Genomic DNA, 16,163 nt, shown 5'->3' on the forward strand with positions numbered 1-16,163 from the left:
TATTATATATGGGGCAGGGGCAGTGGGGAGGGACCCAGGGAAGCCTTCCAAGTGCTTTGTGCATGTATATCATCATCACCAGGACCCGCATTATGATGCAAAACTGTGATCACAAATTAATGTATAAAACAAATGGGGGCCATGTGTATGTGTCCGACAGAGTTGGAAGTGGCCACTGAACTAAGAAAGATACTTTGGCCTGAGTGGTTTTGTTTTTTTTGTTTTTTCCCTGGATAAGAGAACCTGGGCAAGATATGCATATGCATTGGTGATACTTAGAAAATGTTCATGCAGCCTCCGTGTCTGAATTCTAATCCTATTTGCCACTAGTTCACCGCCAAACTCCTCGGGACTCAGTTTCCTGATTAATACAAATAAGTCTTATTCACTAAAAAATAAGTCAGGTCTTTTCATAAATAGAATTTCTCCAAGGAAATCTTCCATGTTTCTTATAATCGGTTGTACTTTATTTTTCTGTAGCACATACCAGTTATAATAAAATATCAATATCTCTATTCTATTAGCGTCATCTCCTTCAGCAGAAGGCAAACTCCCTGAGGACAGGCACCAAACCATTAATCAGCATAAATTTGTGACATCAGCACAATATCTTATAAGAGGTGTCATTGAAGATTTGAAGTATGAATACTGAATTGGTAAATGGATGAGTGGAAGGATCCTGTGCAGAAAGAAGCCAGAAAGACCCCAAGAAATGTCAATTGTAGTTGGCGCCATGCAAGTTGTTCTATAGCATGGCAAGAGGATTTTCAAAGAGAAATAAGGCTTCAGAGGGCTGAGAAGAAGTGGGTGGGCGGTGAAGAAAGGAAGGCGGTGAGAAGCTACGCTTTCATTGTGGAGAGAGGGAAATGAGGGAGAGGACGGTAAATGAAGGAGGACTGGGAGCATTGTGATGGGTCTTTTAATAGACTTTTATTGGTGCACATCAGAATGAGGTTCAGAGAGATAGAAACGCACACACATACACACACATGTACACACACGTGCACACAGCACTTGATATGTTTCCCTCTGGATCCCACTCCACTCCCTCCTCCTTCCTGTACATATTATTGAGATTGAAATTGATAATTTCATATGTGCATATAGCATTGTTTGAACTATTTCCTCCATCAGGTCTCTTTTATCCCAATTCCATCTCCCTCCCCAAATCCCCTTTCTCTTATTTTTCTGGTCTCCCTCCTCCTTTATCTGAAGTTCTTTTTGTTTTCCAATTTTTCTCTACCTCCTACATAGGAGAGAAATCATACAACCCTTTACTTTTTGAGCCTGAGTAATTTTACTTGGCACAATATTCTCAAGTTCCAATCATTATCCTGCAAATAATTTTGTTCTTCTTTGTGGCTAAGTAAAGTTCCACTGTATGTATATACCACAGTTTTGTAATTCATTCATCTGTTAACGGACACCTAATCTGGTCCCATAGTTTGGCCACTGCCAATTGCGGGGCTACAAACATGGATATGCATGTATCACTATAATATTCAGACTGCAATTCCTTTGGAAAGATGCCCAGGAGTGGTATAGCTGGGTCTTATGGTGATTCCCTTCCCAGTCTTCTGAGGAAACTACACACTGATCTCCATGGCAACTGCACTAATTTACAATTTCACCAACAGTATCTAAGGGACTTAGATGTTTCATGTTGGGACTTTTATTACTAAAGACATTGCTTTTGTATGGATCTTAGTGTTCCCCAAAGTCCCATGTGTTAAAGGCTTAGAGTGGCAATACTGGGAAGTGAGCCACTTCCCAACAGAGCCTTCAGAAGGTGGGGCTTACTGGTAAGTCATTTGGTCCCCGGGGGAATGCCCCCAAAAGGATTATGAGATGCTAGTCCCTTCCTTTTCTCTCTTTTTCTCCTTGGTCATGAGCTGTAAAATGGGATTCTGAAAGAATATGAGACCTCACCCCAAGTGACAGTCCCAATCCAACAGAAACTTCCAGTTTGGTGAGCCAAAAAAAAAAAATCTTCTCTTTATAAACTGATTATCTCAGGGATTTGATATAGTATCAGAAAGCTGACTAGTGCAGGCATATTGCTACATTCTCAGGATAGTTTCAGCAGAGTGGAAACACGTACACAGACACTGTAAAAAGAGAGGACAGTGGTATATAATAATAAAACCAGGATTTAGTGACACCCAGAAGGACGGTAACCAGAACATAGAAGAAGGTAAGATGCTTTCTCAGGAGAAGAATTGTAGGAGATAGGATGGAGGTGGCCACGGCATATTGAACTTGAAATGATAATGGAGGAAATTAAGAGTACTTCTACTGCTTCTGTACATAGGGAATTATGTACATGAAAGTTATACAATAAATAAAGATTTAGAACTATTGGCCTTCGTTTTCTATTTTTCTAATTATTGCAATAAAGCTGATACATTTACTTTCCCTTTTTGTGAATCTTTAGCATGGTACAATGTTTTCACACTGGTCAACATTTTGTCCTGTCACTCCCAATACTTCTGAATTTAATTGGTTATCTATATGCGCATCTTTTTCAGAAAACAGGAGCCACTGATAATCACAATAAGAGAAGTAAATGCATTAAGCACCACAATTTCCAACCAATATTGAATCAAATTGAATACAGATTCAACCTTAAGCAGGCCTTAAAGGAAATCAGTGCTGTGATTGCAATGAATTCTGTATTGCCAGTAAATAGTATGCTTCTCAAACACACATGGAGAGACTGTATTCAAAGAGGCCAGACTCCTTTAGGACTCGGGGAGATTTTAGATAGAATGTGAGGGTACAGAGTAGAGCTTTCCATTCAAGACCACATGCCCAGGTGAAGGTCGTGAAAGTCTCCTGTGAACGTTGCCACCATCCAGGTCTGCCTCAGTCTGCTTGTCTCCCAGTGTGAGTCCATTGGAAACTGGACACACATGAAACCACTTCTTCAGTCCATGAAAGAGAGGGAACACTAGCATCTTCAAAGCTACAGACTAATATTCATAGGGCAAGTAGATAAATAACCTATAACTAGAGCCCAGGAGCTCTGAGCTAGCTATAAAATAAACAAAGCATATATATAACTCTCTGCCTTGGCCATCCAGATCTGGAGTCTGAGTTGATATTATCTGTATTCCGAGCAATCCTGGATCTTTCTTGGGAGCAAGAGACTGATGTTCTACACTTCCAACCATGGCCATCTTCTTCCATGATCCACGATTCCCATGAGAAGCCATGGGACCACCTTTAATAATCAATCCAGCAAAAGGCAGTATTTATGAGTTTGTTATCATTTGGGCTTCACTTGTATGAATCCTAAAATCAGAAAGTCTTTGAAAAAGTCAAAGACTTTTACCTGGCATTCATTTAACTTAGAAGTTTTTTTTTTACCAAAAGATCCCTTTCGGCGTCATTATGGTAGACTGCAAAGGGCCTTGAATTGAACACAAGGCCTAGTTTTACATTTTGATTCTGACTCTGATAGTAGTATATCTTTGAGTAAGTCACAACTCACTCTAGAGGGTAAGAAGAACACTTGCTTTTCCCCTCCACCCAAATTGGTCTCTATAACTGAATGGGCATAAACATAAATAAATAATGGTCCTTTTAAGTGTCTGCTATTAGGACTTGCTCTCTCTACTGAACTCCACTTTACTCAAATGTAGTATCATAGGAGAAGTTACACTGGTTGTTTAAATGACTCTTGCACCTTAGGATTAAAATTCATGAAGTCCTAGAACTATAAAAGGCCACATAGGCAGGGTTTGGTGCAGGAAACAGAAATCTCTCTGGAATTTAAGACGCAAAGGGTCTTAATACAGGTATTTAAGTACTTGATAGAATCACTAAAGAGTTGGAGAAGTGGGCTTCAGGTTGGGTCCCCACCAATGATTCCAGAACACCATAGATCTGACCCTTGAAGGGAACTACTGCCTTCATCACATCCAGAAAGGTGTTTGGGGTCCAAACACATCAACTTAGCTGAAGATAAGGAAAGAGCAATCTGAAAGGAGGGAGTGGCCATGCCCCTGTGCCTCTTGGAGGCACTGAAGAACTGCCACAGAAAATGCCACTCTTCAGTACCTTACCTGTGAAGAAACAACCCAAAAGATGCAGGAAGTTGGCCTCTTTCATAGCTCTAGCCACCAAATTTCATTTACATGCACTGTTTGGTGGAACTTAATTTGCAGACAAAATACTAGCCTCAAGGGACTTGGGTAAATATAACTTTATAATAAGTCCCAATAGGATATAGGAATAGCTGTAGAGACTCAACACATTTAGTTCAGCACAACTGAGTAATATCATATTTAGTCTCCTTGATTTTTTTTTAGCGTGCGTGTGCGTGTACATGTTTGTGTGTATGTGTGTGTTAGTGAGTATTGAACCAAAGGGCTTAAAGGGGAGTATACCTTTAACCTATACTCCCAGTCCTATTTTATTTTTTATTTTGAATCAGGATCTTACTGCAAAAGGCCTCACTAGATTGCTGAAGCTGGCTGGGAACTTGCAGTCCTCCTGTCTCAGCCTCCTAGGTATAAACCACATGCCCAGCTAATTTTTTTTCAATCAAGTAGTCTAATTGTAGACTTGTTCTGTGGGTTTTTAGCTTCTTTTGATATCATATGATCTCTATAAAAATGAATCCAAATTTACTTTCCAATATTTATTTCATAGACAAGTTTCACAGATAATTTGATATTTTAATAGTGAAATATCTTAATCTTCTAGGTATCAGTGCTATGTGCTCATATAGACCATGACTAGTTCAGGTAAAAATATTGCCTTTGCTAATTAATCTGTTCCTCCAAAAACTTGCTTATAAAACTTCAATGCAATAAAAAGAAACAAAACACTGTGAACTAAAAAAGTCCTTGAAATAAAAAACAGATGTAGGATGTTTGTAATTCTGTTTTAATAGGAAATGCCTACTTTTCTTGTTTTATATAATGGTCTGTTTCCCAATTTATTATCACTTAGTTTCTGTATAAATGTATAAATTGAATCCATGTCAATTAACATGTATATGCACATTTTCCTGGAATACAAACTAAAATTAAAATTTCCAAAATCGAAATTGGCACATGGCAAAGAGAAACTCAAATATTAGAATTAAAATAGATCAGAGGCACAAGAGAAAGACTCTTAAAGAACTAACCATCATCTATTTACTATTTCAGTTCTTTCTCTTTTTTTTTCCAAAAATTGATGGCTTCTTTAGGATAATAGGAGCAAATTATCTCAGAGATGTGTCTCTAGTCCTTTGCCTACTGAAACACAGAAGCACATGGCTCTAATTAGCAGATCCGACATGGAATAGGGAAAGGATTAGATGGACTAGACCATGGAATCTGTCTGAGCATTTGGAATTTATGATGCCATCTGAAAGGCTGCATAAACCTAATGTTAGCTCAGGTAACAGGAAAACTAGCATTTTCAGTTACCAGAGATTTGTTATTTAAGTGGAGACCCACAGTGTCAGTCAACAATTCACAATCAATCCTATTCCCTTTCTGCTGGTACCAACTGCTCATGATAACATAAAACAATCCCGATAAGAAAAATTTAACTACAGGTTACCAAGTTCACTGTATAAAAGCAGAATGTTCCTGCTCCATGGAAATATCACTGCAGGTAAATATGATTTGAAGTTATTTATTGATAGGCTATACTTTCAAGGGAAGTATTCAAGATATGCTAATAGCCAAAGCAAATTACCCTAATGTACCATACGTAGGAAATGTCTGCATCAGGCATTTTGAAGCTGGATGGAGCGATTGTTAGTACAACATTATAAGTGCACAGGATACCATAAACATTTTTTTTTTTTACTTTAGAATGGTTAGTTTTGTGTTGTATAAATTTCACTGCAATTTTTAATATGTAAAAATAAAATATTTAAAATTAATGTTTTTTTTAAGCAGGGGTGTAGCTTAGTTCTAGAGCATATACTTAGCATGTTCAAGGCCCTGAGTTCAATTTCTACCACCAATAAAGAAGAAAAAAAACAATAAGGGAAGGGAAGAGAAAAAAAAAGATCAGAAAGAAAAACCTATAAGAGAAAAATATATTCAGGAAATAGTACTTTATGAATCTACTCTGCTATGCCAATAACTGCCTGTAGGCATAACAATTCTTGGCTAAATTACTAGAGCTTTAACTATTTCCCCCTCGGGGGACTTTACTACAGCTGCTGCACTTTCAAGTCTTCACCTTAGGACTGTTAAGGACCTAATCAAGGGCCAGCTAAACTGAAAATAAGTCACTTGTGTTGTTATAGTTCAAGAGAGTCAACACAGCAATAATAAAAATTCTTTTGGATGAAGAGGTTTGGTTTAGTTTTCATTCAAAATAAAAATAACTCTAGTAGATTAGAAACAGGCAAAACCAATCTATGGAGTTAAAAGTTGGGATAAATGTTACCCTTGGGTGGGGAGGTGTAGAGACCAGAAAGGAATGCTGGGCAACTCCTGGGGCTGAGGATGCTGCTTCTCCCTCAAGTGCTGCTTTCATAGAATGCTCACTCTGGGCAGCTGGACATGCAGCCTGTGCAATTTGCCACGCACGTCACAGGCTGATGGAGGGCTTGGCACACCTTCGTTGTCTTGCTAGAGAAAGTTATATTCTTACATTTAGATTATAGTAATTATTGACTTTCAATGAGAAATTCACAAAGCTCTTTGGACATAAAAAGTGGAGATATGTGGGTATATTTAAGTGGCTCTTTTAGAAGGGACATTCTGGCCTTCTTGTTAGAAAGCCACCTCTGTAGGCGCCCCAATCTACAACAACTTAGTCTAGCAATTATGACTTTTGACTGTTAGATTATGCCTACAAAACAGAATGTACAAAGAGATAAAAATAAGATATGTAGATATGTAATTTAAATAGAAATATATAAAGAGATACATAATTTAAATAGAAATAAAATTTCTAGATGATTTGTAACTTAAGCAGAAATAAAATGTCTAATTTGTAAACTGACTTGCTTTAAAATTAGTGGGTTTTGCCTTGAATTTTCATTCTCTCTGTGTATTTATTCTCTCTGAGACATCTGAAATTTTACAAAAGGGTAAAAAGCTGACATTTTTCTTCCCTACATAAACTATAAAATCAAAACACACAATAAAGGTAAGAGAAGAAAGGTGGTACATTCCCACCTATAGATTCATTGATTAAAAATCTCATGTTCCTAAGAGCCAAATTATGAAACCAATCTAGGCGTCTATCAAAAGGTGAATGAATTTCCCGGGCATGGTTGGGCACACTTGTAATCCCAGCGCTTGGGAGGCTGAGACAGGATTGTGCAGGTTTGAAGCCAACCTCAGCTACTTAGGCTTTCAGCAACTTAGTGAGACCCTATTTCCAAATAAATTATAAAATAAGGGCTGGGGGTGTAGCCCGGAGGTAGAAAGCCACAGAGTTCCGTCCCCCAGTACCAAAAAAAAAAAAAAAAAAAAAAAAAAATGTAAAAGATGAATGGATTACAAAACTATGGGAGGAGACTTCCGGGAAGATGGCCACCGAGAAAAGCGGGGCTTAAGAGTCCCGCTAACAACCAATCTCCATTACCACAAAAAGAGCGCCTTTCATAGCCAGAAAACACCATCACCAGAAAAACAAAAAAAACCACCAGGCTCCAGAGAGAAAGCGGACTGAGAACAGAGCTCAGGGCCACAGAGGAGACACACGCGCCCGAGGACGTGGCAGCAGCGCCATACTGCCGGCGGCAGCGGTGAACTCAACGGACGGCTACAGCAAGCCAGGTGAGCCGCTGCAGAACAGCCAGGCGGGATCTTTCGGCGCAGACAGCATTTAAAGCTCCCAGTGGCTGAGCTCAGCACACGCTGCAGGGATTCAGAGTGGAAATCAAAACCAGAGAAGAAAAAATACGCCAGCCTCATGGCCGAGGGCGTGGCAGAGGCGCCATATTGCCACCGGCGGCGGCAGCAGCAGTGAATTCACCGAGTCCAGTACAGCTACATCTGCGTACTCAAGAACAGTGAGTCAAATTGCGGGCCACAGAGGAGAAATCGCAGTATTGGGCCTCCTGGGACTTGACCCAGTGAGGGAGTGGTGGTGGCAGAGATATCACACCATAGGAGAACGTGCAACCTGGCACCCCCCATAGTTTAAAGCAGCCTCTATCGACTCCCTGGGTCGGAGACTCTGTGATACAACCCAGTAAAGGAGTAGTGGGGTCTGAGATAATACAGACTCGAGATCCAGAGCACCTTAAGTGAAGCCATAGTGACCCAAGGGAAGAACCCAGAGAAGGCACAAACCTCCGAAATCATGGGAAAGAGGAATAACACTGGAGTAATGAATGTGCACAACCCCACAACATCAGAACCTGATAAAACAGAAAATCAGAGATTTCTAGAAGATCAAATCAGGAAAATAACTGTAGAAATAATAGAGGTGCTTCGAAAAGAACTCAGAGAGAGCCAAAAAGAGATAAAGGATGCAATTAATGAAGTAAAGGCCTCAATTCAAAGCACAAACAACCGATTAGACCACATGGGGAACAGAATCTTGCTCTTAGAAGATGAGCAATCCAAAAATGAATGCATAGTTTCTAATCTAGAAAAAAGTATCCAACAGCAGGAATCTGACATTGAAGAAATATGGGCCCATCTTAAGAGAGCTAACCTAAGAATAATTGGAATAGAGGAGGGAAAAGAAAGTGATACCAAAGGGATCAACAATCTCTTCAAGGAAGTAATAGCAGAAAATTTTCCAAATTTAGAGCAAGAGGTTGATACACAGATCCAGGAAACTTATAGAACTCCCTTTAGACAGGATCGGAGAAGAGGATCCCCACGCCATATAATTGTCAAAATGACCAATGTGGAAGCTAAGCAGAGAATCTTAAAGGCAACAAAAACAAAGGGCCAAGTGACATTCAGAGGCAAACCAATTAGAATCACTCCAGACTTCCCAAACCAAGTCATGAGAGCCAGAAGGGCTTGGAGTAACATATTCCAAACTCTGAAAGAAAACAACTTCCAGCCAAAAATTTCCTATCCAGCAAAACTTTCTATCAAATTAGATGGAGAAATAAGAAGCTTCCATGACAAACAGAGACTGAAGGAATTTATGTCTTCAAAACCAGCGCTAGAGAAAATACTCAAAGAGATTAACTACAAAGAAGAAATAGGTAACACTCACCAGAACCAGAGAAACAAGAGTTTCCATCCAACAGACAACTAAGATTGATTATCTGTGGAGATTCATTATTTATGTTAGTCTTTTACCTATCTCTAAGTTGTATTGTTTTCCTTTATTGTTGTTAATTTTTAGGATTTCTAGTTGGAATATTAATATACCTTCAGATATAGCATTTGGAAATATTTTATCCAATTCTATTAGTAACTTTTAACTCTGTTTACATTGTCTTTGGATATACAATATTTTCTTTTATTTTTTAGGGAGTTTGTATATTCTTCTGTTGCCTGTGCCATTGAAATCATATCCAAGAAATCACTGCCAATTTCAATGTTGTGAGGTTTTATGACCCAGATTTTCTCCTAAAAGTTTATAGTCCTAAGATTTATATTTAGGTCTTTTATCTATTTTGAGTTAATACTTGTATATGGGATTAGGTAAAGGTCCAATTTTATTCTTTTCCATGTAATTATTATTTTTCAACAATATTTAGTTAAAAGATTATTATTTCCACCACCAAATGTTCGTGGAAACCTTGTCAAAAATAACTTGACAATATAGGGAAGAATTTAGCTCTAGGCTTGTATTTAACTCCAATGGTCTATATATCTGCCTTTAGAACAGTACTACACTGTTTCAATTATTGTAGCTTTATATGGTTTGAAATCAGAAAATATATATCTGCTAGCTTTGTTCTTTTTCAAGATCGTTTTGGGTATCTAGAATTCATATTTCATATTAGGATCGATTTTTTTCTGAAAAATAAATATATAAATATATGATAGTTTCACCTAAAAAAAGAAAAAAATATGCTCTAGTAAGAAAGAAAGCAAAAAGAAATATTGAAATGCTATCTTTAAATCATCAAACGCTTGGTATCAGACAAATGAAACTGTTATGTGAGATTATCATTTTTAATTTTGGATAAATTGCTATAATACTAGATGTCAACCACTAAGCCAAGCCTGGGAAGGAGGGATGGGGAGAGAATGGGGTGGGGATCGGGTGGGGGCTGACTGGGCGATGTGTGCATGTATGTCTACAAAAGTTTGTATCCCACTATGATGTATGAATACAGTGCACCAATAAAATAAAATTAAAAAAAAAAAACTATGGGATATACACACAATGGAATTTTATGCAGCAATCAAGAACAAAAAATATGACAACTGCATGAAAATGGACAGACCTGGAGAACATTATGTTAAGTGAGATTATCCAGGCGCATAAAGTGAATAGTTATTTGTTTTCTCTCATATGCAGAAGCTAGGGGATAATCGGGATACAAGAGGGATTTTTAGATAACGGAGGAGAAACCCCAGTGGAAGAAGTGAGGTGGTCTAGGGATAGTGAGGGGGGATGGAAAATTAATGTAGGAAACACTTTCATCAATGTCATGTACATATGTGAGAATGCCGATGTCAACCTCAATATGGTTTGGCGAGCTGGGGAGTAGGCAGTGAGCCAAGGGAAAGCTCTCCGAGTGCTGTGTGCACACTGTGTGCACGTTGTGTGCACTCTGTGTGCACGTTGTGTGCACACATGGCCCTATCACTGTGAACTACATTAAGATGTGAGACTGCAGTGCACCAATTTAAGTAGGAAAAAAGAATCATGTCCCTTTTACTACTGAGGACAATAACATGAAAAAAATACATTTTACTGAGGGTTCCCTGTGTGCCAGGTACTATATGACACAATGCATATGTGTTTATGCCTTGATCTTGACACTTTTCCTATGAGGGAAGGAATACTACAATCTGCATGGTCCAGCTGAGGAAATGGAGGTTGGGATGCAATGGATAACTTTCTTCTAATGGGATCTGAATTTGGAAACTAAAATTCAAGAAGAGAAAGAAGAACAAGCAAATAAAACCCTGGAGGTTGTGGGTCCACAAGACAGGCTCCTGGGCCTGGAAGACAGACAGCTTGAGTCTTGACAGGCCTATCACCTATCGTACACCTTTGGGTCCTCCCTCTTTGCTTCTCAGATCACTCCAATCCAGAGCAAAGCCAAGGTCCAGAAGAGAGATGGCCCAGTCTTGTCATTTCCTCAGCTCCCTAGCTGAGCTAGAATACCTCTCCCTCCACTAACTGGGATTCTATCAATGTCTATAGTCCTTTAGACCCACCTGCCACCACCACAGCCTGATAAAAATGTAAAATCGAAGCAATAATATAAATGTTGCTTCTTTTAGTGTCCTTAGCAAAACAGGTAGCCACGATATGTCAATTCTTTATCTGCTTGCCGAATTCAGGATAGACTTAGCCTTGGTGTTGAGACTATATACACAATCACTAGTTTTCAAGTATTGAAATATTCCAGATTTCCTCCCCACCCGCCCCCGACCTCCCCACGATCAGGCAGCAAAAGAGTTAATGCCTGGCCTGGTACAAGGGCCTGGGTTCCTGCTTTATCCACCTGCTGTCTGTTGCTCCTGGTTAGTGACTATGAGAAAGCTTTGACTACCACCCTGACAGCATCCGCAGCCTCGCCAGGAATTGGTAGGGAGCCAACCAATTATGCACAGCACAGCACCATCTGGGTGACATCTCCCATCCCGTATGGTGGCCAGGACAATGGGACCAGTGCTTATGGTGTTTCAGTCACTTCAGGAACAAGAAATAATCTCACAATCCTAACTAGCCCCAAACTCATAATTTTTAATGTTCTTTTATATGATATGCTCTCTAATGGGATAGGGATACTCTGTGTTGAGTTCACTCACTCTTCCTCTTATAGTACAGAAAGCCAGTATCTCCCATTTTTAAGGGAGATCAAATGTACAAAAGATTTTTTAGGTTTTTTTTTTCCAGCATTTACTTTTCCCGAAGAGGCTGCGACCCTAGGGCAGGGGACAGCACGTATTTTTCCCAAGCCAGTGCTCAAAGGAAAGATAAAACAGCTGTCCAGCCCAAAGACACGAAATCAAACCAGGCAGCTTCTCAAAATTCTTTTTCCTCTCCCCTTTCACGAGCCCCAGTAGAAGCAAGTGAAAATTTCAAGAATAATTGTTAGTGCATAGCAACAATTCAAAAGACCTGTATGAGTAAGAGTTAAGCTAGCCTGAGCACCTGGGACACATCACAGAATCTTCCACAAGCTCTAAAACGACGGCTCATGATTGTGTCATCGAGGGCTTTCCATCTCCAAGATGGAAAGGTAAGCAATGGGTGAACCTTTCTAAAGTGCACATGTAGAGATAAAAGAAAATTCACAAGCCGGTCAAAACATACATGGGCCGAGGAGACTGTACCATCGGTCTGTTGCACCTTCCAAATTTATTCACAAACCTTATTTATCCCAGTGCTTTGCACTGTGTGATTTCCCACCTGAGTTGCAGCAGCAGCAGAAATCAAGACCCCGTGAGAAATGTCGATTCTTAAGCCCCAACCCAGACCTGCATTAGAAGCTGAGACCCTGAGACCCAGAGAACTGAGTGTTAGCACGCTTTCCAGATGGGTCAGTGTGGGTTTTTATGGGAAGTGCGACTTCCTCCCATTAGCATCTCCCAACTACCTGAAATCCACAGGGAATCTCAGCATCACCATAGCTTTGCACCAAAAGCAGCAAGGCTTCAGAGAGGATTCATAATTTACCGAAATTCACACTGCAGAAAGGCAAGAACACCCGCAGGTTAACCCAGGCCTTTGACTCAAGATCTAGGAGTCATTTGTCTTCAGAGCACAATCTCATAAAGCCACAATAAAATGGCTAGACCAAACCAGCTTGACTGTATAAACTAGGACAAGGTAAGGAGATGACACCAGGGGAAGATAAAGGCAAACCTAAGAAAGTCTAGGTCCCTCTCAGCCCACGGATCATCGACAACAAGACAGACAAAGCACCTGCAGGGTAACTCATCATGATCCAGGTAACTTCTCTCCTGGAGGTAGTCTGCATTTTTTATTTCTTGTTGTTGTTGTTTGATACTAGGGATTGAACCTAGAAGCTTTCTGTCTCTAAGATACATTCCCAGCCTTCTTTTACATCATCATCATCATCATCATCATTATTATTACTATTACTATCATTTTATTTTGAAGCAGGGTCTCACTAAGTAGCTGAGGCTGGCCGCAAACCTGTGATCTTCCTGTCTCAGCCTCCCAAGGACCAGATTACAGGTGTGTGCCTTCACACCTGACTTTTGTTTTCTCTTTAAAACAACCTGGAGTGCTGCTGGCTCTTTTCTTAGTGGCTACACCCTTCCCACAGAGCTTCTCCAGAAACCTACTGCTGCAATGCCCAGGGAGAGTTCCCCTTCTCCTCCTTCTGGGGGTCTCTGACTCTCAGTGCAGCCCTAACAATCTCTTTCTCTCCGGTGTTCCCGATCATTTTCGTCTCCTCCGCCTAGCACAGAGGATCCCATACAGCAGGGATTGGGTCTAAGTTCTTCACCACCCTAGGATGCAGTCCAAGGCTGATGCTAAATGAACAAGGAATATTTGTTACATAAGTGAACATCCTACAGATCATCTACGTGGATATCTCAAAACGTACTAAGACCTTCATTCCCAGGCTTTGGTTATTTTCTCCCAAACAATAAACTATGGAGACTTGTTTAAAGTTATCACTCTAAAGAAATTCAAAGCTTATGCCAAACTCCTTTTTCTATTCTGTGATATCTCTCTCTCTCTCTCTCTCTCTCTCTCTCTCTCTCTCTCTCTCGTCTTCCCTCTGCCTTTCTCATTCTTTTTCTCAGTAAAGTCATCATTACATTTGCTCTATAGTAAGGATCTCAAAACTGGCAAGATTGTTTTATTTGCCAAAGTGCATTTTCTTTTATTTTTCTTGACACAAAGCATTTAATCTTTGTCTGAATTTATTGTTTAGATTCTATCCCATTTACAAAAACATTCGGTCCAATTAGGCTGGGAGAAAAAGAAAGAAAAGTGCAAAGTCCATTGTGAAAAGATGCATGTTTACGTCTTTGCCTACAGCATTTAATAATTGGCATGAGCTTTCAAGGAAGCTGGGGCTCATACTGCAAGTTCCGTTTGCGCTTCCAACTGGACAAAATATAGACACAGGCGCACTCAGCTAAGTAATTGGATTCGCTACCTGGAATATTTAAATTGTTTTCAGACAGTGGAAATTGGCTTAAGAAGATTAAAGAAAAATACCCTGGAGGATAACAGGCTATAATTTACTAGGTGGAAAATCTTTTCAGCGAAAGGAACGCCTCATTCGCCTATAATTCCTCCTGATTAAGAGATGTATTAGTCATTGGGACCTAAATTTCCTTAGCTACTGACATCTGAGGTTTACCCCTGTGGGTTTTTTCATCAAACCCTTTGACTGACACCCAGGACAAAAACTGATACCATAATGTTCAGCCCCAAATTCAAGTGTTTTCAGCTGGATTTGTTAATTTAAACGTTTACTGAGCATTTGTGGTAGAGGGGGGGAGAGGTCATTTGAAGTCCCGGGGTCTGAACTGCACTTGTAGTACTGGACACCTGGGGACAGGGCTGGGCTCTACCCTACCTGGCAGAAGGTTCAGATAATTTGTAGGAGAGCGTCTTGAAGAGTTTGTTTCAAACTGAAGACTCCAGCCAACTTGGTTCTTAGAAACTAGCCCTCCCTGCCTGCCTGCCTGTCTGGAGGCCCGCTAAGCCTTCTGCGACCCTCATGGCCGGCTAACCCTTCTCTCCAGGCGTTCTCCCCAAATCTTTTTCGGGCCCCTCTCTCGGGAGCCAGGCGCTAAAGTTTGGCATCGACGACCACCTGTCGGCTGGACTGCTGAGCCCTCTGCTTGCCGACTCCTAAAAGCGCCAAAAGGATTAGCAACCACAATCACAGCCAGTTCCCAACTCTTGGGACCTTTCCTTCTTCCAAGGGGGGGGAAGAGGTACCGGGGATGCGCTCGCGGGCCAGAGAGGTGCGTCCGCTCTCTGCCCAGCGCTTTCCAGCTGGTCCCAACTCCCCTCTGCTCACTTTCCAAACTCTCAGGACCTGTCACCGGGCACAGCCTGCCCCAGCTCCATGAGCCCCAAAGACTTAAGACCCTCAGGGGACGCGCAGCAGATCCAGCAAGGACGCCAACTCTCAACCCGGAGGACGCCGGAGCGCGCGCGGGGCTCCTGCCCGCCGCCATCCACCGCGGCGGATGCCCACCTGTGCGCCCGAGGCCGCCCCTGCCCGCTCCCAGCGCACCCATTGCATAACGCGCCCCTCGCCCCACCCCCACGCAGCCCGCCCGCCCGGGGGGGGGGGGCGGCCAGCGCCCCGGCCCGGGCCGCCCCGATACTTACATCATCCCACTTGACGAATTTGGTGCCCTTCTTGAGACTGTCGGACACGCACACCGGCTTGAGTTGCAAGGCGTGCACCCCGGGCTGAGCCCCAGCCATCTGGGCTCATCGGGGCTCCGGCGGCCCGGCGAGCGCAGCAGGGACGGGCGCGGGCTCCCTCCTCGCTCCCCGGCGCTCGACTCCGCTCCCCCGCCGGCCTCCCGGCCTCCCGGCCTCCGCACCGCGCTCGGGCGCCGCTCAGCAGGCGAGGGCGCAGCGCCCGGCCATGCCCCGGGTGGGACTGGGGGTCTGGAGCCCGCGGTGGACGCCGATCCTCCGAAGACTGGGAGAAGCCGAGCCCGGCAACCCGAGCCGGCAGCCGCCGCCGGCTCCTGCTCCTCCGCCGCCGCCGCCTCCGAGCGCACCATTCAGCACATCCTCTGTACACAGAGGGAGAGCGGTGACACACGCTCGCCCCCCCTCTCCTCCTCCCGCCCCTTCCCCGCCGCCCGCGCTCCCAGCCCAACTTTGCGCGCTGGGTCAGGCGCGCCGAGCGGGGACGCAGCGGCACCTCCCGGCGCCCGGGCCCACTGCAGCCACCGCCTGCGCCTCCCGCGCCCTCTGAGCATGCCCCGTGCCCGGCTGCAGGGGTGCCCGGGTGCCCCGGGGCAGCGGGTTCCTTGGGGTACCCGGGGAACTTGGGCGCGGGCTCCTGAGCATCTTTGGATCCAGACCGGAAGAAAGGGGGATGCTGAGAGGGTTCGCAGAGGCAAGCCTTAGCC

The 16,163-nt window shown here is 42.6% G+C and overlaps 1 protein-coding gene across 2 annotated transcripts in view; it reads right to left on the reverse strand.

Annotated features, from left to right (window-relative positions):
- The window catches only part of PLCB1 (phospholipase C beta 1), a gene marked incomplete at both ends in the record, with an annotated part of 756,028 nt that extends 740,527 nt beyond the window's left edge, over nucleotides 1-15,501 (reverse strand). For both annotated transcript variants that reach the window (XM_080716836.1, XM_080716837.1), the window contains one exon: nucleotides 15,403-15,501. In XM_080716836.1, the coding sequence (XP_080572962.1) occupies nucleotides 15,403-15,501 (99 nt within the window). The remainder of the gene's footprint in view (nucleotides 1-15,402) is intronic.
- Nucleotides 15,502-16,163: the final 662 nt, after the last annotated feature.

This window comes from Muscardinus avellanarius, assembly GCF_963383645.1.
Source record: "Muscardinus avellanarius genome assembly, chromosome: 19".
In the NCBI taxonomy this organism is placed as follows: Eukaryota; Metazoa; Chordata; class Mammalia; order Rodentia; family Gliridae; genus Muscardinus; species Muscardinus avellanarius.